Raw genomic sequence first — 26,541 nt, 5'->3', positions numbered from 1 at the left:
TTAAAGGTTCATACAGTTTCTCAGTATAAGTTTTCGTACCTGAGCTCCTATTTTTTTTTTTTTTTACCCAATGTGTTGGGAATGAGGTTTCTGCATTCATATAAATGTGGCAGCTTCACTTTCTTGTAATATATTCCATCTAATGCAGTCACAGTGAAGCCTTATAAATTTAACACCTCGAGACAGTATGCAGAACACCTTTGCTATAATTCAGAGGAGAACAAAGCCGATATCTGGGGACTTTTTGACACATTGAATTAATTTATTTGCGTCTTTTGTACTCTGGATGTCTCAAAGATTAATGTTTTTGTCTGTCTCACCTCTCCCCAATACAAGAACGGTGCAGAGGACAGTTGGGGCTTGTGACACAAGGTTATCAGGAGTGTTGTCGAGTCAGCAACTCCACCTAAGGGTACATTCACACACAGGGCATACCGCCGTGTGCTGGAGAGAAAATAGAAAACGGCAGCGCACGGCCACACACTCGCATGCTCTATCTTTTTGCGATGTACAGCGCAGATCGGTGGCACCACCGCCAGGCCGCCATTGCTGTCTATGGGGACATATATGCGGCCGCTTGTACATCCCCCCCCCCCCCAGACGGCCGTATAAATGAGCCATAAGTAACCGAAGAGTCCTCCTGGTGCTCAGGAAGTGTGTTTCTGGCCAACCTGACATTTGAATAGACTCTATAAAACCTTAAGTATTTTATCCTGTATATTATCAGAACTCAGTTTAATAAATAAACAATCGTGCTGGTTTGTTGTGTGAAAAATATTAGATTGGTTACATATTAATGGCTTCACTATTATATTATTTTTTTAAGGAACCCCCCCAATCCCTTCCAGTAAAGTTCCCGGGATAATGAAGCTTTGTATGGCTCTGTGGATTTAAAATAACATAGAAGATTCTGGAAGCCCTTACTTCCCATTCACCATTCTATTACATAATTTTGCACGCATTCACCCCCTCCCCATTGGTATATTTTTTTTTCTTCCTCACCTTTTTATCTTCTCATCTTGAGTGAAGATAACTGCTACATGCCTCCTCGAGACTTCAAGATCCGAGATTCTATGCAGTACAAGGTGTTGCAAAATATGCACAAAAAGAAAGTCGCCTAAGAATCTCACCCACGAACGTCACAAATATAACCGAAAAAAAGATAGATAAACCCTAATGCTTCTAAGCTTTGCATTTATTTTCAACTGGTCAACCCCTGAATCATGGACCGTGTACTGGCTAGATTTCGTGGACCGCCCACAATGCAGAGGACTTGGTGGTATTTGATTCATGATTACAGTTTTGAAGCTGTAATCTCATTTGCAGGGAAGAAGGGGCTCCTGGCATCATGTATATGATCCTAGGAGTCCTGTCCTCAGTGGTTGTCCTGAAGTCCTGTGGTTGGTCTGCCAGTACGTGGTCCATAATCCTCGGACTGACCACATCCCGTGTTTTAGAGCAGAGAAAAATTCAACATTCAGTATGATTTCTCCCCAATTTCAACTAAGTACCTCTTAGGGTAAATCCATATGGGATTGGTATAGTTTGTATTTAAAGTTAATTGATTTATTTCTTTACTTTGCCTCCAAATTGTTCTATTTTACACGATCTGCATGGCTATATATAATAGTAGTCTTTCGTTGTCATGTTGACGGTGCCGAATGTAGACAAGAAGTGTATAACACGATAACCTGTATAGTATTTCTCGTACACAATGTTTCGCCTTTTTGTAACTTGCTGTCAGGATGAATGCTCGCTGCACAGATGGAACGCACCCACCATTGTGAGGAGCTTTCACTTCTAATGAATTGAAAACTTTGCAACATAATGAATTATCTTCCTTGATCTGGTTGGGGGGTGAAATACATTTATAATTTTGCGCTTCCCTACTGAGTCCATGAAGCCAGACTGCTGTTAAGCCGAGCTAAGAGCACCCCCCACCTCCGCACCCCCATCTCCGATTTAGAGCAACACCGCATTGGCTCCGATATGTGAAGTTTTCAGCCAAGAGCTGAAAGCTGTGATTCTTCAGCGACCTACTGAGGCTTTGGCACATCAAGCAACAGTGTTTTCATACATCTGTACACATAGAAGAGATTAAAGCAGTCATGCGAAACCGGCATAAATTTACATCTCGTTGAGGTTTATATTATTTATCTACCGTAATTTGTATTTCAATTAAGAAGAGGGAGCGGCATAGTTAATAGTATTTGTTGAAGTCCAGAATTTATACTGTAGCAATTCATAGACATTTTTTTACTCTACGCTGTTGTCCCATTCATGCTGAATGGACAAATCCTGAAGCACTATGGACACATCCAGTGACAAAAAGTAGGATCTGTAGCTTTCATCAGGAGCATCCAAGGAAATCTTGAGTAATGTAGAACCAGGTCTCTTGGAAGAAGCCCTTATGCATGTGTGTTTCGGCAATGAGCCTTATTCATATGTTTTTGTTCAGTGGTTGCAGCAGGTTTTTACTAAATATCATGATGCCCAGGGTGAAATCAGAATGGGGTTACCACTCCTTACTCATTGATTTGGCATCCTATTCCTCTAGAGAATTTGTACTGTATTTGTACCGGTTGACAAGGAGAGAGTAAATTTGTTTATAGCGGTCTTTAACACCAGCATCTTTGCAATGGGATATGTACGGCTCATGTTTCATCTTTATACCTTCCTCATAGTCCTCAAGATTGGACACCAGAACCACAGATCCAATTAACATATGAAAGTGAATGGACCTGTGGAATAAAACCGATCACTCATGGACTGAATATTGGGCATGAAGAGAATTGATAAACCCATAACACACTTTTCCAAGAGTCTTGACATTTTATAGAAATTATTTTGGGGAAAAAGTAACCACAAACCGTGTTTTAAGCTATAGATGGACACCTTTTGGCTCAGCATCCAGATGAAATGTTATAGCCTCTACTTTGATTCCAGTTCAGTTGTTATGGCTGCTGTGCATACAATTATGGGGTCGTATAACACTTATGTGATGTGAGGGACACGGTATAATGTGCCTATAGAACATTTGGTGCACTCTATAGGATATAGTTTTTGAAGGGGAAGGGTTTAATTTTTTATTTTATTTTGTAATGTTGCTAATCTTTTTTTAATAAAAACAAAGTGCCCGCTTTTGAATCCAAACCTGACAGTGGTTTCACCCTCAATCCCATCCTCAGGTTGACTGACTGGATTGTGTAGCTCATTGTCTGCTTACTACAGTACTTACAAGTACTTGTATAAAATGAAGATGTTGAGTACAGAATGACTTGCCATTATGGTTTACCACCAATTTTGACTTGGGCATTAGGGTGCATTCACATGGATGGATGAGGGAGGTATAAATACCTGGAGGCAATTTTGCAACCAGATATACATCCCCTATAGGCGTCTATGGCGCCCAAGTTCGATACATTGATCACAATGGGTGCTGTGGCAGAAAAAAAGAGCATGCTTTATCTTCAGCCGTAAGAACGGCCATGTGGCATTATTTACTAGGGAGAGGGGTGAGCAGCGTTCACCTGTCATCCTCTCCAGCGTGCCCGACGTGTGCCCACCTGGCATTTGTCCATGTGAATTCAGCCTTTTACACAGTATGGTTAAAATGTAAGGGTTACAGATGTTACCAAGAGTATACAATGATAACCATTGTCTTCCATCATTAGACCTCTCTATTGTGTATGTATTTTCTGATCTAGTAATATGATGCTTTTTGTCTTGCAGTGGAAAGATGTATGAGTTCTATGCAAGCCGGTACTCAGATGATCAAACTGCGAGGTAGCTCCAAAGGGTTGGTTCGTTTCTACTATCTGGATGAGCACAAATCTTGTATACGGTGGAGACCTTCAAGGAAGAATGAAAAAGCCAAGAGTAAGAATACATATGTTCTTCTAAACTAAATGTCAAATGACTTCTCTTTACATGTCTGATATTTTCCCTAAAAGTTCAGTTACAAATTTTATAACCTAAAACTTAGACTTAAATGTTATAGAATCTGACGGTGAGAAAAATGGAGGGTAAGCATTCTGTATAATGCAGGTGTATCAATGTTAGTCTGCAGAATATGTGTATTTTTCTGTAATCTTCATTGTTTTAAGGGCTTCTACTAACAAGAAAGGACCTTAAAGGGAGGTATTAGCTGGTACATACATTTTTAACTCTGTTCAAGTTCTAAATTCTGTAAAATTACTTTATACCATTGTAATTAAGATGGGAAAAAGTTTAAATTGCTATACAGGTGGTCCCGGACATAAAGGCCATCTACCACCAGGATGAAAGACTGTATGCAAATGAGCATGAGGGGCTCCAGATTCCAATAACACCTTTGGAGCCTGGAGCCCCTCAGGCTCATTTGCATACAATCCTTCATCCTGGTTGTAGATGCCCTTTAAGGACATTTGACTTAGACAACCCCTAGTTACAGACAGACCCCTGTGCCCCCTGTGACCTTTGGTGAAGCTCTCTGGATGTTACTTTAGGCCCAGATTGCAATGATCAGCTATAAGGTGTCTGAAATGAAGTTTTTTGATGATACTTGACAGCACAAAATTTTAAAAATCCAATTGTCAGAGATACAAAAAAATGTTGTCTGGAGCTACAATTATAAAATACTGGTTACTGTCTGTAATTCTTTTTATGCTTTACCTATAGCACTTAGCACATGCCTTTGGTTTCATTCTATAGTTAAGAATTATTATTCTGTGTTCTTTAGAAAAGATCAGTTAAAGACGAGGAATGGGAGCGACATAGAAAGATCCACTTCTCAACTATGTTTTCAACTAACTGAATTTGGTCCTATAGTTCATCACAATTAGGTTGCACTTTGAAAGCTGAAATTCTCTTTAATTACACACTACCTTGGCATCCCTTACAGTCTCACATGACTTTACCTCTTTATCTCATCTACATATCCTTGTATTATGTGCCCCCCTATACAGAAAAATAATAATAAAAAAAAAAAATAATTTTACCAATTCCTTTATGTGGAGAAATAGTGAAGCTAGGGTGTAGGATAGGGTTTGGGCTGTAATATGTTCTCACTGCTTCTAGTTACTGTGATGGCTTTTCCTCTGAGACCTCTGCTGCCCTTTCCCCTTCTCGTTCCATCACCAGGTCTAAAACACGCTTTACAATACATAATTATGTCCACAAATAACACAATATTTCTGTAGCTAAAGCTAATATTATCAAGCGTAAGGAACATGTAGTGACAATTAATTACAACAGCTACAATTATGTTCCTTTTTAAGAGTTTAATATGTAAATTGTGGGACCTCAATTTCAGGTGTTTGAAGAATAGGAATTTTTTATATTTAAAGGGTTCTAAGGGCTAAAAATATTGATAGCCTATCCTAAAGAAAGGTCCTCAGCATCAGACTGGTGGAGGTTCAACAGTCAACAGCCCTAGAAGATCAGCTGTTCTCAGTACCCAATATCAGCTATCACTGAAAATGGAACGAGAAGCAAACAGTGCCGTTCTCTGTGTAGTAAAAAAAATTATTTATATAGCACACACAGATTACACAGCGCTGCACAGAGCTTGCAAAATCGGTCCCTGTCCCCAATGAGGCTCACAATCTAATCAATCTACCAGTATGTTTTGGAGTGTGGGAGGAAACCGGAGGACCCGAAGGAAACCCACGCAAACACGGAGAGAACGTACAAACTCTTTGCAGATGTTTACCTGGATGGGACTTGAACCCTCAGAAGTGCTGCCCGCTGAGCCACCGTGCTGCCCATAATATTCCACAGTTGCATTAATTCTATTGATACTTTTTATAAACTGTGACCATTTAAGGGTGTTTCTTTGGAAATTGCAGTTTAAGACATGTGGCTAGTAATACATGTCCGTGTAGTGATGGGTCCTGAAATCTATGGCCCTCTGGGGATATAATGGCCCAAAAACTTATTTGTTGGGATGAAAAATATACATGATTTTGACATAAAGAATACGTACAAGAAAATTATGCATGATTATGAGAAGTTACGATGTTTGATTAACATGTCAAAATTATTTTCTAGATACAGAAAATGTAGCTAAAGTTATGACAATCTGTATTTACAGAAGAATTATTGAAACAATTATTCTATGAATACTGTGTTTTACAGTATATTATTTTATTATTATATATTATTCTTCCTTATTCCTAAGGAAAAATTCTTCTATGAATATAGGGCTATTTTTTAAAATTTATATCATAACTTTAGGTCTTTTTGACTGAGCACATTTTTCTCTATCCAGAAAAGAAATTCTGACATGTTATACAAACATCATAACTTCGGATGTCTTGTAAATTTTTTCATGTATTCTTTATATCTGACTAAGGCTACATTCACACAAACGTACGGTGGACGTATATATGGTGTATATACGTCCCCCATAGCTGGCAATGGGCGCACAACGCCTTATGGGAGTGGTGCGGTGCTGCACACATGCGGCACTGTACCGCACCACAGCCGGGAGAAGATATCTGTTGCCGGAATACGGCGCCTTGCACCATATATTACTATGGAGTGGGGCAGTGGGGAGCGGCGTTCCCCCCTACTTCCCCTCTACTCCTCTCCCCGGTGCCGACACATACCTGCCGTGATACGGTATGGCGGGCAGATGTCTGTGTGAAGCATATGTATATTTTTTCATTCCAACAAATTAGTTTTTGTCCTATTAGACTCCATCCTCTGAGATCATTTTATTTTCTAGACGAATTAATACATATCGCACACCGTCCTTGCAGCTTTTACTTGGTGTATTAAATTTCATTTATTCTAAATGTGGTTATTTAAATTTGTTATTTATTATAGGATCTAATTTCTAGATCCAAAGTGCTCACCATTTTAAAATCAAGAATCAAATTTTCCCGTTTATATGACTAATAGTCACTGTTATCACAACGTGTGTTATTGTTTCTATATATAAATCCTGCTGGGATGATCATATCACAGCTCTATTATAAAAAAAAAAGAACCGTATGGTGTATTGTATATGCTATTATATAAGAGTGTTTGGTGTTTTGTGTTCTGCAGCCTATGTTTGTATTCACACTGCAGTCCCTGTTTAGAACCTCATCGGTGTTTTTCATTAAACAGTCCTTACTACGTGGGAGTTTCCCCTTCCAATCACATGACAGCCAGTACTTCCCCTCTCTCTTCCAATACATATTATATTCTTACATTACTATGCTATGACTAACAGTGTTTTTTCACCCAAAGCAAGTCGGCTTGTCTGCATTTATGTAGTCACTCTTTTAATGTAACCTAATAAAACACTGAAGATTTGTTTCAGTCCAGTCCAAGAACTCCTTCAATTTTTCTTCAGTACCTGTAAATTCACCCTTAAAACTTTCCTGTAATATGCTTTTTGGGTTGCAATGGTTTTAGTTTATTACCTTTTAAGCAAAACGTTAGGCTTACCCCAGTAATATGTGGATGCTCAATCAATACAATCAATACAACATATACAAGCATGAAAATAAAGATAAAAGATGAAGTTTTGAGGATGAGTAGGGCTCAGTCACATCAATCACTTCCTAAACGTATTGATTTTGCGCACTTTGCTTCTGCCTGACCTTGTCCTCCAGGGTTCTGTTTCTTCTCGGTTTATCAGTGTCAATGTTGGCATGTCTTGTGATGGAGAAGGGCAGCTCCCTGTTATATTGCTAGTCTCTGACAAGATGCAGTCATTACATTACTGCGGACATGTTTTTTTCCTCCCCACCGGCTTCCTCCCAGGGGTTCATGTTGTCTTTGAGCGCATTTCTCTTTGCGGTGCTCTTTTATTCTGGCATTGTCATAGTCGTGCTGTGGTGTGTACTACTAGATTGTCTTTGTCTTTTTGCTTGGACAGTATTGTACACAGAAGAATGAAGTCTTGTAGAGCTCAAGGAGGAGTGTGTCTGTTCTGGAAAGCCTTGGAAACCTTGTTAGTGTGATACATGCAGCCATAATATGTAAATAACACAGGCCACATTATAGCTGCAAATCTCATCTCAATGGTCCATAGTTATGTCATCCTAGAACCTGCTTTGGGTCTTTAGACATGGCCTTGAGCTGTAGTATGTTAATGTAACCACAAAATGGAAGTTTTATTGTTGTGTTAATCCAGCCTTAGCTGAGATTGTATATCATCAGGTTCAGTGAATAAAACTTTTTAAAGATTCCCCTGTACATTCCAGTCCCTGGGTTAGGTACAAGAGAGGTTCTGGAGGTTTGTTCTTAAGTTGAATTTGTATGTAAGTCGGAACTGTATATTTTATAATTGTAACTCCAGCTAAATTTTTTTTGGTCTCTGTGACAATTGGATTTTAAAAATGTTGGATTGTCATAAGAATTGGGATTAACAATTAATCTTAATTGCAGACACCTTGATAACTGTTACAGATGTTTATTGTAGCCGAGGGCAAAAGTACAGTAAATTACCAATATCCTGAGGTCCGTTTGTAACTAGGGTTCAGGTCGTCTGTAAGTCGGGTGTTCTTAAGTAGGGGACTGCCTGTACATTAAAAAAAAAAAATCACTTTTCAAAATGTGTTGTGGTGGAAAGTTGACCAATTATTGAAATGTAAGAGGAAACAATTATTGCCTACTGGATTATTTTATTGGTTGAATAAAGAAAAGAAAATAAACTCCTGATGGGACAGTAAAATTCACTTATTCCATTTGTCTGAGGTTACCTAAGGCCATAATGATCTGTTATATAAAATATTACATGGATGATGTCAATACCTTCAGCCTTCTTATTTGCATGGATGTGTCCTGTGTTACATTTCCTCTTGGCTACACATATCATGAGATGAGTGGTACAAGATGAACAGAAATGGAAACCAATATATATATTTTTGTATCTACTCTTGACCTTATTATGTTGTCCGTGAGTAAGAGACAGTAGTTCTACATGGAGAGTGTTATGAACTAATTCTCTTATATTCAAATTCTTTTGAATGTCCTCATTATGATGTGATGGATACATGAAAAGATTAGAGCTCAGCAGGACCTGTTATCCATGTAATGTATTCAGCAGAAAATATGACCCATTGTCCATTTAGATCATGGGGATGTGTTGCATCTATTGATTTAGATAATGATGGAATCCAAGGCAACGGTGTAAATAAAAACTATAGTGCTGACTGTTTGGTCACACACTACACGGCCTTTCTCAAGCCAAAAACCTGTGATTTAGTTGGTGCTTTTTGTGCAGAAAATTACACCAATAGCATGGTACGGATGGAATCATGCTGGAGATAGATCCTTCAAAGCCTCTAATTATATAATTGTTAGATTTGTAGGTCTGGGTTGTTTGAAGATGATATTCAGTCACCTTCAAAAAATCGAACTCTCTTCATCCAAGGAAATCTTCATCCAAACATTTTTGGTTGTTTCAACACCCAATGATCATAGAGGGCCTAATAAAAATACTATAACACAAATTGCTCAGGAAAGGTGTTCCAAGTTCTGTGGAGATGCAAGAGTTGGACTTGGTGGAGGTAGAAAAAGGGTTTTATTTAGAGAGGTTTTACCACAGTTAGACCAGAGACACACAAACATGGTCAGACTGGGAATGCCAGAACATGTGCTGGTAGAGTTTTATGGACTGAACTCTGTGTCAGAGACATGAGTTTCAGTACTGTAGTGGCATATGACACAAGGTGTCCCTTCTTCCCTGCTTATATTTCACTGTGGTTGGTCCGTGGAATTCATCACACGGCCTGGGATTTGTGCATTTCTGGCCTTTGTACCAAATGCAAATGGGGCTGTTAATTTAAAAGCTAAACCTGACCTTGTCCATCAGCCCCATAGAAATGAAAGGAGCGTCAGTCACACATGTGCAATATCACACCACCAGGGACCTCACACTTATCTAATCCTTGGATTTGATTTGCCTACATAAAAGGCACATGGACCTTAATTGAACCGACTTGACTGGTTTTCTACACATTCTCATTTTCTTCCTGCACCAGTGTTAAGGGAGATGACAGAGAATTTCTATCTGTACTTCTGAACAGCTTTACTGGTTGTAATGAGAAATTAATGATCACAAATGGATGATCTAATGAAGTAATGGAGCGATCTAGAAGAATACAGCCATTCTTACTAGCTGAGTGCCAGCACGCCCAGTACAGTGATCGATGGAGGAGCAGAATAGACTTTGTTTTGTTTCTCTCTATATTGGATTTATGTGCTCCCTTCTCAGATCTGAGGGGAAATTATATCCCATACACTGTTCTTGCTTCTGGGTTTGAGGTATGATTTTCTCCTAAGTTGTCCTTTTATGATTTGATAAGCAGAATGAAGGAAGGGCCTTGGGCTTTTGTTGGACAGCTATTATATTAGAGAGTTTGAGTCATATATGTCTTGTCATAAATCAGATGTCTGTGTTTTTTATCAAAATTTTCATAGTTGTACAGTTGCAATTCAGAACATAGTAAAAGGTTATCAATATATAAATATTTAACAAAAAGTTGGAGCTGGTATGGGTATGAGATGGCTGTTATCACACTAAAGGCCCTAAACGATGTATGTATAATAGTAGTGAGCATACACATGCATAGAAGTAAACGTAGCAGTGGTCATAATATCACTTCGTTCTTACAAAAGACTTGAGAAGTCTCGAAGGTGAGACCTTTTGTGGATACAAAGCCTGGACATGTTGGCCAATATGACTTGAATGTTTATAATTTTTTATATCCTCCATGTATCTTTTTTTTAATCTTTTTTTTATATTTTCTTTTAGTATCAATTGACACCATCCAGGAGGTGTGTGAGGGGAAACAGTCCGAGATCTTCCAGCGTTATGCAGATGGCAGCTTTGACCCCAACTGTTGTTTCAGTATCTACTATGGAGATCACATGGAGTCTCTGGATTTGGTGTCCTCAAGTGGTGAAGAAGCTCGGACATGGATAACTGGTTTGAAATACCTGATGGCAGGTATCAGTGATGAAGATAGTCTCTCTAAGCGTCAACGAACCCGGGACCAATATCCTTTTCTGCAAACTAGAAGTACTGGAACTGTTATCTTGCATGGCTAGTTTGGACTGCACTTCCAGATGTGCAGCCATATTTTGAGGATAATTATGTGTGCTACATTCAGATTTATATGGTAGCAGACAAAAAAATAGAGATGTGCTTCTATTGAATACTGTAAAGCTTCTACAGGATAGAATGTAGTATACAAGTTACTAAATTACTCCAAATGAGATGCCTACAGTTCTATAATATGGTAACTATGTGTGCTCTTCACAAAGCAATTCTTTGTATATAGACCCTCATGTTGGGACCTCCAGAGATGAAGTGCTGTAGATATCGGTAGACCTCTCCCCTGTACTATGACCTCAACATCTATAATGTTCCCAGCTGAATTGACTCAATAATACAAAATGAAACTTTGTTACTAGATGTTCAGAGAAAGCCGTGCCAGGAAGACTTCATTTATAGGTTATTATTGCAGATGAAACTTGTTGGCTGTAGTATTTCCAATGCTCTTTCTTTGTCTGTGAAAATGTATTGATAATCTCCAGCCTCTTACAGGAAACTCTGCCAGAAAATGATGTTGCCTTAAGCCAATATCTAAACGAGATGAGAATCCTAAGAGCCGCACATCTAATTGTGCACAAAGGATGCTCAATACACAAGTTTAATAAAATAAAAGTTATAGTACAAGACATACTGTGGGGAATAGAACTTGTTACTATCTCTTGGAATGGAAAAGTCAGATTTGTGCTAAAGTTCTTAATGGCCATACTGACTAGAGAAATACCCAGGATTAGAGCTTTATGTTGAGTCCAGGCAGTTATTGCACCAGGAGCAAGAGGGCCAAAAGCCTTTCTGACAAATACATAAACACCATTGTTAGGGTTGCCACCTTTGTAGCTCAAAAATATCCACCCCAATAAAAGTAACACAAAAAAAATATTTTTATTGAATCTTTCGATTGGGCAAGAGTACTCTTAGAAGTATACTTTCAGAAATGATAAAGAAAGTTATAGATGTTACAGGACCAGTACTGTTTCTGTGAGTTAGGACCCCAGAAGACAATGCCTATACTGGCTATCATGAAGTACTGGTTTCCATAGAATAATATTATCCAGTCATCTTAATAGATAATCCATTTGTTTTCTCCTTAACTCCTGCCAAATATGGTTGAAGCAGACTTTTGATGAAGCCGATAAGAACGGAGATGGCAGCTTAAGCATAAATGAGGTTCTCCAACTAATGCACAAACTGAATGTCAACTTGCCTCGCCAGAAAGTGAAGCAAATGTTTAAGGTAAGTGAACTAATAATTGTCATTATCTCTTCAGTATTTAAGAATATTCTGGGACTTTGGTGGGTTTTTTTTAGGGGTTTTCTGGGTTCTTACATTGTCTACTTGTTATATGCTTACAAACCATTGAGGACAGAGCAGGTCCTCAAGAGTAAGAGACATTTGTGATTATTTTGGCAGAGAGATGAGTCTTCTCCAAGTAGAAGAAATTAGATGTCTAGCATGACTCCATAGTATGTAATGTATGTATGCCTAATTCCCTGGCTGTACTACCTGGCTGATATCTCAATTTTTTAAATTGTCGGGGTTGAAGACATGCTCTGGGAGCAATGTATTGTTCAAAGCAGGTGCACATCATCCTAGTAGTATATGGCATTGTCACCATTGGACAATAGATGGACTGACCATTATACTGTATATTGGAGATATATTGTATATATTCGAGGTATGAGCTGAGTTTTTCAGCACCTTTTTTTAATGCTTAAAAGGTCCTCCCTGGCTTATACTCGAGAGAGTCATCCAGAAGGAGGACTTGCCTGTTCTCCTGCTGGATGATAGGGGGGCAATACTGCTAGCCGGTCTTAGCTGTGAATTATGGCAATAAAATGATAAAAAGTGTGCATTAACACACTGCATTTCCCTGCAGGACCTTAAATGACATAATTCAAGTCCTGCCACCCCCAGGAGGATATTATTTTTAGGAGGCTAAAGGACCTGCAATGATGTCATGAACACATGACTGGGTCTAACTGGACCGGGTAGGTGGGGGGCGCTAACTGGACCGGGTAGGTGGGGGGGCGCTAACTTACTGCTGCATTACTCAAATCAATATGTTTTCACAGGTTTTTGTGGTAAAATGAAGTGCCCCAGCCTATATCCCAGTTGGCTTATACTTGAATATTTACGATAGTTGCGTGTCTATACCAAATAACTTTTAATGAGAATATTTAATACTACTTGGTGCTGGTTTGTCTTTGCAGTCGCTTTAATATTTATACAGCGGCCTCGATAATATCAAAAGGGCCAAGACTGGTCTCATTAAATTTGGCCATAAAGACATGATCCTGTCAGGTCTCCTCTCTACAATTCTCTTCTCCCGTGTCAGCACATTACTGTCACTGGTTTCCTAGATAAGGTGACATCTGGTACCTTTAATAATAATGCTGTTTAATTACTATTTCCTCCTTTTTAATGAATTCTAGACTTTTAGTATTTAACACTGCAGGTAATTTAGAAATGCAATGTAAATCCCCAGCTACCAATTAGTCAGGACTGATCTAGTATAAAAGTTTTGGAGAATAAATATTTGATTTTGACTTGTACAATATGGAGCCTTCTTAACAAGTTCCACATCCGATATGCCCTTCTTGGCAGGTATCCTCTGGCATTCTTAAGCAGCTGCCAAGAGTTGGACTTAATACATAGATATGAATTCATATATGGAACATTAAAATAGCTGTATGAGTTACATACAGGATAGGTTCTATAAATGTGGGAGGAATTCTGCCTGAGAGCAGAACTGTTCTACTTGCTTATATCAACCAATTAGAGTTCAGCTTTTATTTTCCAACAGCAGTTTATAAAATTTAAGCTGAGTTCTGATTGGTTTCCGTGAGTAGCTAGAACAGTTTTACCTCAGACACTTCTGACAAATCTCCAATTATATGTTCGTTCTTAAGTTGAATTTGTATGCAAGTTAGAACAGGTATATTGTGTAACAAGTGTAACAAGAGGAGTAAGAAGAGGATTTTCCAAATCGTGGGTTGTCATGGGAATAAGGATTAACAATAAAGCTTCATTGTAAACGCCTTAGTGATGATCATTGAAGCCTGGGGCTAAATTTCAGTAAATTACCAGAATCCAGAGGTCAGAGTGGGCAGAGGGGTCCATTTTTAACTTTGGGTCGTCTTTAAGTCTGGAACCGCCTGTACTTTCTGGTATTTACAGCCTAAAAAGATAAACCTTTTTATGAAGGATTTGATATTAAAGCTTTCCCCCCTTCCACCAACTTTTTAAATTATATTAATGTATGTATCACATCCCTTACTCCAGTAATCAATGGGTGAAGTCAATATTTTAGGCCATGTCTTGAACAAGGCCATCATATTCAAAGCCTCCATAGTGCATATTTTTTTTCCAATAGTAAGACAATATTCTCTAATATACATCGCCCCCATCAGATTTGCAACATCTCATTTCTTTCAAAAGTTATCAACGCAAGTTATCAAAAGATCCTTTACAAATAGGAAAAGTAATAATGAGGCTGTGTACATATAAGATGCATGAATGCCTCGTTGTGAGAGAATGATGTTATTAATATCCAACGTCTAGATGGAAATAGAGAATGTTAGTGGGAAGTGGGTTAAATATAAAATTCAGGTGTTAGATTTCTTTTGTGCATGCCAAAGGAAATTCTGTATTATATTTAGGCTGACGAATAGGCATGTTGATATTGTATGCAAGTTTATAGTCGATATGAAATTCACAATAAAAAATTTAAAAATGAATAACACAGATAATCTCAAAAAAGTCTTATGCAGTTCCATAATGATAGGATCCAGTGTCTTCAGCTCTGTCTTCAGCACCATGGACAACACATGAAATAAGTGTGCATCACACGGACCATTCCCGGTTGTTTTGTTAGAAACTTTCCTTTGTTGATAAATTAAACCACAAGATAGAAATTTCTGAGACAATTCTGATCTTCTTTCATATGCCACACGACCACCTTCCCTTTCAAAAGCCTGCTCTTGATCTAATATTGTGGCTTTTAATATGGCGGTCTTGTTCCCGCCTTAGCCAAAAAGATAGGCCTCCTCGCTAGAGTTGAGCAGGCCTAAAGTTCCTGTTTGAGGTTCAGATACGCCCCACACGACTCAGGCTTATTGCCGGATTGGCTGCTGAACTGCCAGTCTGGAAAATGAATGCCCCTAGCTACCATCCATGGATGTGAGTGGTCAAGGGAAAACCCTTGGCTAATCAAAGCCATGGCTAGTTCCTAGGGGTATTAATATGCCAGATGGGCTATTCGGCAGCCAATATGTCTGGGTCGCGCAGGCGCACCCAAACCCGGGACAGGAAATTCAGGTCCACTCGTCTCTACTCCTCACACGTTACTGCCTGGGGTATTCAGATATGTCTTTTTCCCTTTTTGTTTCTGAAACAAAAAAATGTCCTTGGATTTCCTTACGCGGAATTGTTTTTCTGTAAAATTAACTATTTAACTAGGTGAATTGGAATTTTATTCCATTATATGTAAATCAAATCCTTAGAGGTCAGTGATTGTATCTCTAAGCTCAAAGATCAGAGCTATGAAGTACACCAACATATTCCCAAGACAATAAAATGGGACTTGGTACGTCCTATGTTTTAAAACATAAAGCAAGGTCGTCCATGACTTTGGAACGACAGGAAAGTCCAACATGTTTTTTTTTTTTTAATTTCACACTAGTTTCTGTGTTTCCTGAATGAGCTGCATCTATAAGTGGGCGCTCTATGACATGGTTTACGTCTATAGTACAAATTCCATTCACTGAAGTTTCTGCTTTTCCTCAATGTCTTCTGTTTAGAAGGCAAAGATGGATGGTTTTCTTGCTGAACACAATAGCTTATTTTTTTCCAAAGACAGAGAAGTTCTAGAAGAACAGATCTGTACAAGAAACTCAAATAGAGTGAGCACAAGTTTGAGACTTTCCGCTGCCCTGCCGCTCGCTTCCATATGATTGACACCCTCGGTCTTGTCTGATCTTACCTGCTTGTCAGATAAAGAGGATCAGGAGATGCTCTGCTGGAGTTTACGGTTTAGGAGCAGATCTCAATAAAAAAGACATGTACGCTCTGGTGAAAAATAATGAGAATGAGAATTTTTTTGTAGGTGTAACTGTGTCACAGACGTATAGAAAAGAGAACCTTTCGTCTCAAAGGCTTTGTAGTTTGCAGGCGAAAGAGAAAGTTGCCAGGTCATGAGCGCACACAGGTTCTCTTCCCATATCTGATAAAAAGTTGTACGTAGCTTTATTCGATATTCCTAGACCTGTTATTGGAGGGGTCACTTCTTAGGATGTAGAAAATTCTAAAGACAAAATAATAATAAAAAAAAATAGCATAACCATTGTATCTATGGGTTTGTTATGTTAGTGTTTCTTGGTGGGGGGCTCTAAAAACCCAGAGGCTGTTGGTGACTTTGAAGAACTCTGTTTCAAGCCCCATGCCTGGGATGTACATTACCGTAGGCGGTCAACCTGAAAATAACTTCAAAGTGTGAGTGTGGACTCTATATTTTCTAGGCTCTAGGATGAGCTGTGGATGTTTCTTCTGACCAGCTAGTTGGTGGTAAAGGAAAAAAAAAAATTAACTTCTTCTAGTACAGATAATATTTAAGGTATGTTTAACCTGATTACTATTTGTTTCTGGTCTATGTTTTGTCCAAAAAAAAAAAAGTTTTACCTTAACCCTTCAAGGGTTTTTATGGCGGTCACTGCTCTAAGCTAGGCTGCCATGTTTCTAGCCTAACTATTGCACAAGTGTCCCATGCCAGTCAGAGTAGTCGCTTGGTTGTCTTGAAATGGGTAGACTCCAGCTCTAATAGTCCGGATTGCGTACTGTTTAACCCATTCGATCTCGGAGTCGATGGGGGGGGGGGGGCGATCCTTATAGACCACTGCAAAACAATATTGGGATGCCGATAACTTCAATGGCTCCCAGAGGCCTTCCTATGGTATAAAAGTATATCAGTATTAAAAAAAAAATCAATTTCCATATACAAAATGAATTTTTTTATTTAAAATGATAAAGATAAAATAACTACACATGATATGTATTACTGCTTCCAGAATAACCTGGTGAACAAAAAAAATATTTCTGTTTAGACATCCAAAAAAGTGAAAAAAAAAAAGAATAAAGAATGATGAATAAAAATGTTTCAATAAAAATTGCCCTGTCTACTCCTAAAATAAATAATTTTAGGGGTAGAGATGAGCGCACCTGAACTTCCCATTCAGGTTCAGGGCTTGAGTGTGCACCATGTGACCCGACATGGGAAATTAATGCCCCCAACGGCATCCCCCTGGCCGATCAAAACCATTGCTAGTTACTATGTGCGTTAATATGCCTAACAGCCAATCCGGAAATATGTCCAGGTTGCTTGGGACACACCCGAAATCGGCTTGTCAGCCCTAGTTATGGGCTTTGGAGGGGGGTGACATGGAAACAAATTTCCATTTGTGAAAAGCGATTTTAATTATGTAAACTTTGCAAAAATGTTTGGCACATTCATAATCTTATCAACCCGGAATAATAAAGATTGTTTATTCTGCACACTACAAAATTTATCCTGTAAAAATCCAATAACAGTACTGATGTTTTTTTCAAAATGTATCCCCAGAAAGTTAATTAAATTACACCAATAGTTAAATATAAGCCAAAATGGTGCCAATAAAATCTACAAATCATTTCGCGAAAAAGCCCTAATATGGCTATATTGATGGAAAAATAAAAAGTGATTGGTTTTCACAGCGCCACAAGGGAAAACTTCAAAACATGGCTTGGTCTTCTAGAACATAAAAACTTTCTACAAGTAGTGATATTGTCTGTAACATGTGTACCGCCGCTATCTCAATCTGCAAGGTGGAAGATTTTTGTATCTTGTAATCTTCTTTTTAGGATAGATTTACAGAGCTGTCATCCATCTCCACAGGATGATGGTTATAGAGCTCATAAATTCTGAGAATAGTTCCTCAGTAACTATCCCGTCCCTTGTCCATGGTACTGAAGACCTGACAGATCAGCTATTACGTACAGCAGCAATTACCAAATGTACAGATGTAGCAGAGCTGAATTTTTGTTACCAATTTGGGGTTTTATAGTTGGTACATCGTAATCCTCCAAAATATTTGCCTGTCCCTGTAGTTTCCAACAAATCACTCCCTGTAGATGACAACGTAAAAAGGATGAAAAGCTTTCCCAAAAGAGATGCTCAGGGAGAGGTAATAATATGAACAAATAACACTCATTTTGCACTCCTCTGCTTAGCTGGGTCTTTTGTCAGTCCCTATGTAGTCAATGTGATGCTGACACGTAGAGATGGGTACAGTGGCGTAATGTGAAGCTGCTGGGCCCCAGTGCAGATTGTGTTTCATTTATTGTTTATAGTACTAGTCTTCTCATATAGGAAAGGTACATCATTTGGGCCCCCTAGGCCTTTTGGGCCCGGTTGTGGCCACACTCTTTGCACTGACTCAAGTTATGCTCCTGGATTGTGGCATCTCCTATGGATATTTCCATAGGAAATAAGGGTCGGCGTTCTCATTGTTTTTTAAGGAACCTGAAGTTTCTAGTAGTTTCAAAGTGTTAATGTTATAACTTATAAAACAATAGACATCCAAGCAATAAATGTGCATTGTGACCTGGGATTTTTCTAAGTTTTATTCAGTATATCGCTATATGATGATCTTATATTGCTATGCTTACACGGACTTATACCAATGTTATGCAGTTCTATTTTTAGAATGCTATAGAGTAGAAGAAACCGAGCCAATTATACCCCATATCTTATCTGCAGGCAGCATGTTATATAGCAGGAGGTGGTGAGCAGATTGTTCCTAGTGTACTACCTGCAGGCAGCATGTTATAGAGCAGGAGAAGCTGAAAATATTGTACCTAGTGTCTCATCTGAAGGCAGCATGTTACAGAGCAGGAGGAGATGAATAGAGTGTACCTAGTGTCCTATCTGCAGGCAGTATGTTATAGAGCAGGAGGAGGAGAGCAGATTTTACATTGTGTCCTATCTGCAGGCCACATGTTATAGAGGAGGAGGTGAGCAGATTGTACATAGGGTCCTATCTGCAGGCAGTTAAACAACAAGAAGAGCTAAGATGAAAAAATAATTTACTAGGAATAGACTGTCTTTGTTTTGGTGCTTTTTAAAAAATTTTTAGACGAATCTCTTACATACGAAACTATATATAAAACTAAACCGTTTTCAATATGTAATGAATGAACATATTCCCCAGATACTGAGGTAATGAAAATCCTAGTGATCCAATTACCCCTTTAAGAAAATAATCTTTTTCCAGAACTAATGGATCTATTTAGCACATTGTCATCTGTATATATAAACGTAGTGTGAATCTGATAACTACATACATACATATTCAGCACTACAGGGCCTGTCATGTGCCGCCCACTGTGATTTACTACATCGGGATGTGCTTTTTCTGCTTATTAAATCTGGGCCAGTGTAGGGTAAAATTGAATAAGCGTCTGTTAATGGTAATGCAGCTCGGTCTGGATCCTCGATTTCCAATGCAAACTTCCATATCATAACCATTTTCTGCATCTAATGGTGGGACACATGCTGGCTGAATATAGAGGGAGCCGGAAACCTCCCTGCGATCGGGAGTCATTTATTAATAGGAATACACAAAATGTTCATCATGTGAATACTTTGTATAATGGAATAATCCTGAATTTCATCATCGTGGAAGAAGCGCTTGAGGTATAATAAAGCATATGCTTGTGTTCCTATTAGTGTCATATTTCCTCTCTATTATCCTCAGGCATGAATTATACATAGAACATCCTGTATACATTGCTGTTCCCATTAGTGGGGTACTTCTATTATCCGTAGAACATCCTCCTTTACATTGTAACACAGGACAGTTTTGGCAGAATAACTGTGTATTAGAGCTGCACGTGCAACATCCCCCCCAACGGGGCTTAGCCTTTTCTTGGGGCCTGGAGGCAGCTGGGGCCCAGAATACCGGAGTGGCTGGTGGTTGCGGCCTAGGCACACTAGTGTCACGGTGCTTGGTATGGGGACCGGAGGGCTGTCCTACAGCCTGGCAGGTCTCCAGCAGGAGGTGTGTGCAAGAAATTAGATGAGGGAGAGGCTGTGGTACTGGTTCACTCTGGGGCAGCTCTTAGAGTCTGTAGTGTGTGTCCCTGGATGGTGGATGAGGGAGCCCTTGATGGTGATACAGCCGGACCAGCAGGGACCAGACGGAGGCAATGTTGTGCATAAAAGTAACTTACAGTTCTTTATTCAAACCAACAGCAGCAACAGGCCGAACGATTGTGTACCAAGGCAGATTACTGGAGTGATCTTGTAGAGGGAACCTCAGGAGTTGGGTCACCAGCCTGGATGCAGTTGCAGGCTGGGATGTAGCTGTGTCCAATGCTGGAAGCTGCAGCTTTGTCCTGGTAGTTTTGTGTCACTCAGTGTAGAGTTGCTGAGGCCTAGGAGGCCTGTAGCAAGAGCTTGTGCCCTGAGGTGGTCTCTCTGGTAAGAGAGCTGGATTCCAAAAGAATCCTGGAGTTTCTGGAACTCTCTCCGACTCCTCCCCTGACTAAGGCTTTTTGTTAATCCCTGGTCAGGTGATCTCACTCTCCAATCACACTCTATTTACAATAGTGGAACATCATTGGATGAAAACGTTAAATAACATTAATCCTTGCCTATCCAGGCAGTATCTACCGCTGCTCAATTACCACTATATGTACTGGATTGTACAAGGGGCTTATTCGCGACTACTACTCTGCCCTTGCATTGGCAGGGATGTCGCACACAAATCTATCTGTAGATTTGATCCAGGTTTTTTGGGACCAGATCTAAGCCTTGTGTTGCACCATGGTCATCCGTCATCTCAAGGCTGAGTAGTTGGTGTAGATGAGGGTATATTGAACCCATAGCCAGAGAACCCATGCACCAAAGTAATCCATTTACATACAAATAAGTTTTCTCAGCATTTGTGCAAGTTACAAGCGCGATGACATGACCACTTCTGTACTGTCCAGTATGGAGGCCACAGATATGTCATCTGCATAATGATGTTACAAAGTCAGTAGGCTGAAAGAACAAATGCATCACCACATCCGCTAAGATGCAACCTTATATAATTGCAGTACAATGTGATTCTTCAATGTGAATATCAAGATAGACAACCAAATCGAAAAATGCTGTATGCATACACAGATCTGTACCAATGCAAGGCAGTTCTATTAGTGGACTGCTATAGAGTGGCAGAAGCTGAGCTGATTGTACTCCATGTCCTTAATGCAGGCAGCATGTTATTGACCAGGTGAAGCCATGCATATTATAGAAAGTGTTCAGTGATTACCAAACGGCATGTTATAGAGCATGGTAGGTGTCGAGCCCTGATTGTTCAATTAATACTTTGCTGTCACGCCTCTGCCTTCCTTCTTACTTTCATAAGTAGTGCATCAATTGAGAGCAGTCTAAAAGCCTGCTGAAGCGTGCCAATCATTTTCTCCCTCCTAGAGTGTAAATTATTGCCCACTTTCTGCCATTTTACCTTTTGTGCCACCTGTTCCACCCCTTTTCCAATGTCTCCCTTCCTGTTGACTCCCTGCCCCTACCCCACATTCAACCACCTAAATATATTTGCCAGGTCACCTTGCTTCCCAACTATGCCCTAGCTATCTTCCCATGAAGGCCTTCATTAACCCTGCGGGTGCGTTCACACACAGGCCTAAATTACTTAAAATGATGGCGCCAGTTTTGCACGTGTGTTTATAAACTGTTTGCTCCAGTATTGTGTCACAAAATTCTGCACTTGGGCATGTTTTGAAGTATGCGTTATTATAAGTTTGACAGAGGTATTTTGTAGGTTTTTCAATAACCAGCAATTGCCTAGAAACTACTTTTTGAAATCCCCCATCGAGACCAAATAAACAGAATATATGTAAATTTGTATATTTAATTTTGGAAATGAACATAACATCAAAAGAAATGTGTTTTTGCTTAGAAAAAAAAGCAGCAATTTTCCCAATTTTCAGCTACATTTTGGCTCGTCTCCTTTGTGCCATCATCTTTAATATATTTCCATGCCTCATTTCACAAAAAGCCTTGTACTTTACTCCAGAAATTAGGTGCATCCAATTATCGTAAACACCTATTAATGAGTGTGTGCGCCTGCTTATTGTTCAGCGCTATCCGCACATCATTACCCAGCCTGGCGCTGCTCCTGCCAGCACGCTTCCTTTATTTCCTATGGCTGCTGGAGCTTAACTGGTTAATCTGGCACAGCCGTTCATGAATTGGCTCAGAAATGACAACCTGGCATCTAGTATATTCCTCCTGTCATTATTGTTAGAATGGTTTGCAAATTGCTGCTTCATATTCGTGTGGTGGGCTGCCAACATAATGTCAAAAAAAAGCAAAGGCCAGAAAGCAACTTATAAAATTTAGTGGTCTATAACGCCGGAACATATGTGGGCAGACATGAAATGGGCAATTGTATGTCTATTCCTAATACAATAGTTGTGTGTATATTCTAGAATATGGGATTGGGTAGATATATGCCAGGTACCAGGGATGTGTCTTTCTAATTAGCAGGTAAGAGCTGATCTAGATATAATTGAGCACCCCAAAAGAGCAATTGAACTTCTCTGTGTGAACTTATGTGGTATATGGCATGTAGACTAGAGCTAGTTGGTGACTTTCGGGCATGTGACTTTAAGATTGAGAAATGGTATAGCTAGCCTTTGATATAAAGCAAGTGGAGCCTGTATGTTTTCTTAATAAAACTTCTGCAACAAGCCCACCAGGGCCTAACAGTATGAAGCAAGGACAGTGGTCTAAGTGGCTGGTTGTCGCAACAAGTCGTTTACAGGGATGAAGCAAGAAGGTGCGAGCTCATGGTAGTACGGTTGCCCCTACAGCACTCTCAACTGGTAACAGTCTTGGGCTGATGTTAAATGGAAGACCCATAATAGTAAGTGGCTAGCCAGGGTCATATAAGGAAATTCAAAAGTACATGTTGCAGTATGTTTATTGTCCAGTATGCAGTATGGTGGCAGGCAAGGCTGGTAGCAAAGCTGAATATAATAAGGTGCAGACTTTCCTTTTTAATACTGGGGGGGTAGGACTTTCTTCTTCTTCACTGCTGTAACGGTCTGCAGGCTGGACTCCTCTTGGTCGACCTCTTCGCTCTGCTATATTAAAGATTCTGTGGAGAGTGGAAATATTAGCTTATCGAAAAAGGTTCTCAGAAACCAGGACAGAGCTCCTTGTATTAACTTTTGGAGTCTGCTTACCACCAGTTGATGTGAAACGGCAAGCATAGGGATTGAACAATAATAAAACTAAAATTATTTGCATTGCACATGGATATACCAGCTCTGGGCACTAGATGGGACTGGTGTTATGGGACATAAGCTTGGTACAGTTGTTTTTGTTTTGTTTTGTTTTCGGTATTTTTCCCCGAGTTACAGGGTGAGTAGGCCTGCAGTCAAAAGTAATGGCCACCTACTCCAGGTCATCACACTTCATCCCTTGGTGTCCTAGGCGGGAGGACTCCTTCATAAAGCCAGCCAGCCCTTACGTCATTCTTTGTCATTAGGTCATGGTCTAATCTTTTACATATGTCAATTTTGTTTTGATTTTAAGACTATTTGGGCTTTAACATGATGTATGTGATAACCTTTAGTAAAGATATGTCTGATCTTTTGTGTTGAATATAATTTACCTGATATTTTAGATTTAGCATTCGCTTTTGTTCTACAGCATAGCAGAATAGATCTTATTCTAGATGATTGATAATCTTCATTTATTTTAATTTTTGCAGGAAGCAGATACTGATGATAACCAAGGGACTCTTGGCTTTGACGAGTTCTGTGCATTTTACAAGATGATGTCAACAAGGAGGGATCTCTACCTACTTATGCTCACATATAGCAATCACAAAGACCACCTAGATTCAGATGACCTGAAAAGGTTCCTAGAAGTAGAACAAAAGGTAAGACATTCCTATTATTATAATTTATGATTGCCAGTTGTTGGCTTTTACTAGTGATGTAGCTTTGTGTGTTTGAGCATTGGAATTGGGTTGTGGAAAAGGTTCCTCAAAAATAATTTTCCATTACTAAGGACATCATGAGATCAAATGTCTTACATGAAAGGCAAAGGTTTGGCCACGGCCCTGGATACTACATAAAAATACACACACTGTATAATATATGTAATAGAATTTCTATATATTTTATCCATAATTTATCTGGCATTTTTAAGAAGTCTATTCAGCCAACTTTCTACAAAGTAATCACTGTATTACACTGAAAAAGTCACCAAAATAAGACAAAACATCCATTTTCATCCGTCAGCAGAAAATATTTCTGATAAATACATAAAAAATGAAATCTATTACATGGCCACGTAATGTGTGCTCCATCACTGAGGTTGTTACATTTTTCAGAGACCTGTAATTGCATTTTTCCTTTCTCTGTATGAAGCACTACAGCCAACATTCTCCACAGTTTCATTTGATTGCAGATGGCATTTCGCTGTAGGATTTAAAGTGTAGGAAGTTTTTAAGTTTCGAGGAACAAAAGAAAGAAGTAGTCAAACTTTAGTAATATTTTAGATTGCTATTACGGTAGTATATACATCAGTGTAGGGGAAGTGGCCCATGGGCAACTTTTTTCATTATGGAAACCTTTTGCTGGATATTTTCTGTAAGTTTTCTCTGCCCTTTGGTTGTAGTGAGCACTAAGTTTTTTATCAATGGTTTCCATCAAGAGAGATTAAAACTGCAAAATGGACTTTTTTCGGTCAATAATGTTTAAGCCAGAATAAGTGTTGCCTAACTCGAGGGACTCTCCATTTCGCTGATGGCTTCTACTAGGAATAGACCTGATGGTTATTACTGGTTCCCTAATGCAGAGAACCCCAAACTTTAGTACCTTGCAAGCTAATGTCAAATAAGAAAGATGGTGTTGAGCCACATTCAAGCTCTAAAGTGCATAAACGGCTTGGTCCAACTTTGTAAAAAAAAAATTTTATTCCCATTAGCAACAAGTTAGTCAAAGTTGTAACTCAAGATAAATTTTAAAAATTCTGAACTGGGTCTGATGTATACTAACACTCTAGATAGATCACAGCAGTCAAAAAAGATTCAACCCAAAGTTTGGGAACAATCTACGGATTACCAGCTTTGTAGACCCCCTTTAAAAATAGATAACTTTCATTTGGGTGATTATCACCCTCTGTACATCTCTACCTTTAAAGTATGCAAATTTGTTTCCTTACTTGTAGAAGAGAGCTATATCATATCTGTCAAGTCAAAAATGTATTTAAAATTAAAGACCCACCCCTATCTACAGGTTTTTCTTTTATTTCTTTTGTTCATTGAAACCGCATTCAGCATTGTCTGTCAGAAAAAAATCTTTGTAGATGAGCTACGTCTCTTCAATGAGAGTTGATGTTGATGTACAGAGTTTACCTCTTATGAACATCCTTATTAAAAATTTTACTTCCTTTAAAATTAAGAATATTTTCCCTCGCCATTTAATATTGTGATGTACAATAGAAGTGTCTCTCAGGATAAAAATTGAATAAGTGGATTGGGGTACGCGTTTATGTGTTCCCCCTATGTGGGCAGTCTAGAGTCTGTCATGCTGTCATGAAGACTAGAAGGAAATCCAATTACCTTTAGAGAAGTGATTACTGTAGCGAAAATACTTGTCGGGTAGTTAACCTGACTTCTGGAACACTTAACGGTACACGTGTGTCTTCTACAGTTGGCTAAAGTCTCCTTTTAATCACAGCCGTGGTACAAAAAGCTTTTCAGATGACTTGATTTAAAGTATCTCTGTAGGGACTCTGCCTTTGTGAGGTTATTACTCACACATTAAATTGTATCTTGGCTGAGTATATTTTTTGTGATGATAGTTTAAAAACCAAGTAAATCTGACTCTTTTTATATTTGTAAAACCTCTTCCATAAATTTGTATAATCAAACTTGATTTCCAAGAAATTCTCAAAGACAATTCATTTTCTGAAGTATGTGTATAAAAATGTTTTTAATGTAAGAAAAAGTGATTCTGTTAAAGGAATGGAAAAACGTTTTTTTTGTTTGTTTTAAATTGCTAATAATCCATAGCAGTCGCCAGCTGATCATTGCCAGTCAAGCTTCTTACACATTACGGATTTTCCAAAATAGTTGAAAAAATACAAGGGAAATGGGGTATTATATAGCGGATAAATAAGAGAGAGAAGCTCTTTTAGTAGAATAAAATTGGCCTAATATTTAGGGCGCAATGGGACTTGACCGGAATGACCTATTGTTAGTACCACCTAACAGTAGCCACTACAGGGGAAATGGGGTATTACATAATGGATATGTAAATAATATATATACTAATTTGATTCTGCCAGGATGAGAGAAACATTTTGTTAGAAGCTCATTGGTCTAATAGTCAGGCGATGTGGGAAGTTGGCAGGACCTTTAGTAAGTACTTTTTTACAGTGGCCACTAAAG

General features: G+C 38.9%; 1 protein-coding gene across 16 annotated transcripts in view; it reads left to right on the top strand.

Annotated features, from left to right (window-relative positions):
- PLCH2 (phospholipase C eta 2) overlaps positions 1–26,541 on the top strand; it is a 483,181-nt gene that overhangs the window by 350,433 nt on the left and 106,207 nt on the right. For all 16 annotated transcript variants that reach the window (XM_072155952.1, XM_072155961.1, XM_072155951.1 and 13 more), the window contains 4 exons: positions 3,733–3,879; positions 10,736–10,981; positions 12,141–12,268; positions 23,851–24,021. In XM_072155952.1, the coding sequence (XP_072012053.1) occupies positions 3,733–3,879; positions 10,736–10,981; positions 12,141–12,268; positions 23,851–24,021 (692 nt within the window). The remainder of the gene's footprint in view (positions 1–3,732; positions 3,880–10,735; positions 10,982–12,140; positions 12,269–23,850; positions 24,022–26,541) is intronic.

This window comes from Engystomops pustulosus, chromosome 6, assembly GCF_040894005.1.
Source record: "Engystomops pustulosus chromosome 6, aEngPut4.maternal, whole genome shotgun sequence".
In the NCBI taxonomy this organism is placed as follows: domain Eukaryota; kingdom Metazoa; phylum Chordata; class Amphibia; order Anura; family Leptodactylidae; genus Engystomops; species Engystomops pustulosus.
Note: the sequence above shows the minus strand (reverse complement) of the source record. Positions and strands in the feature narration are given on the sequence as shown.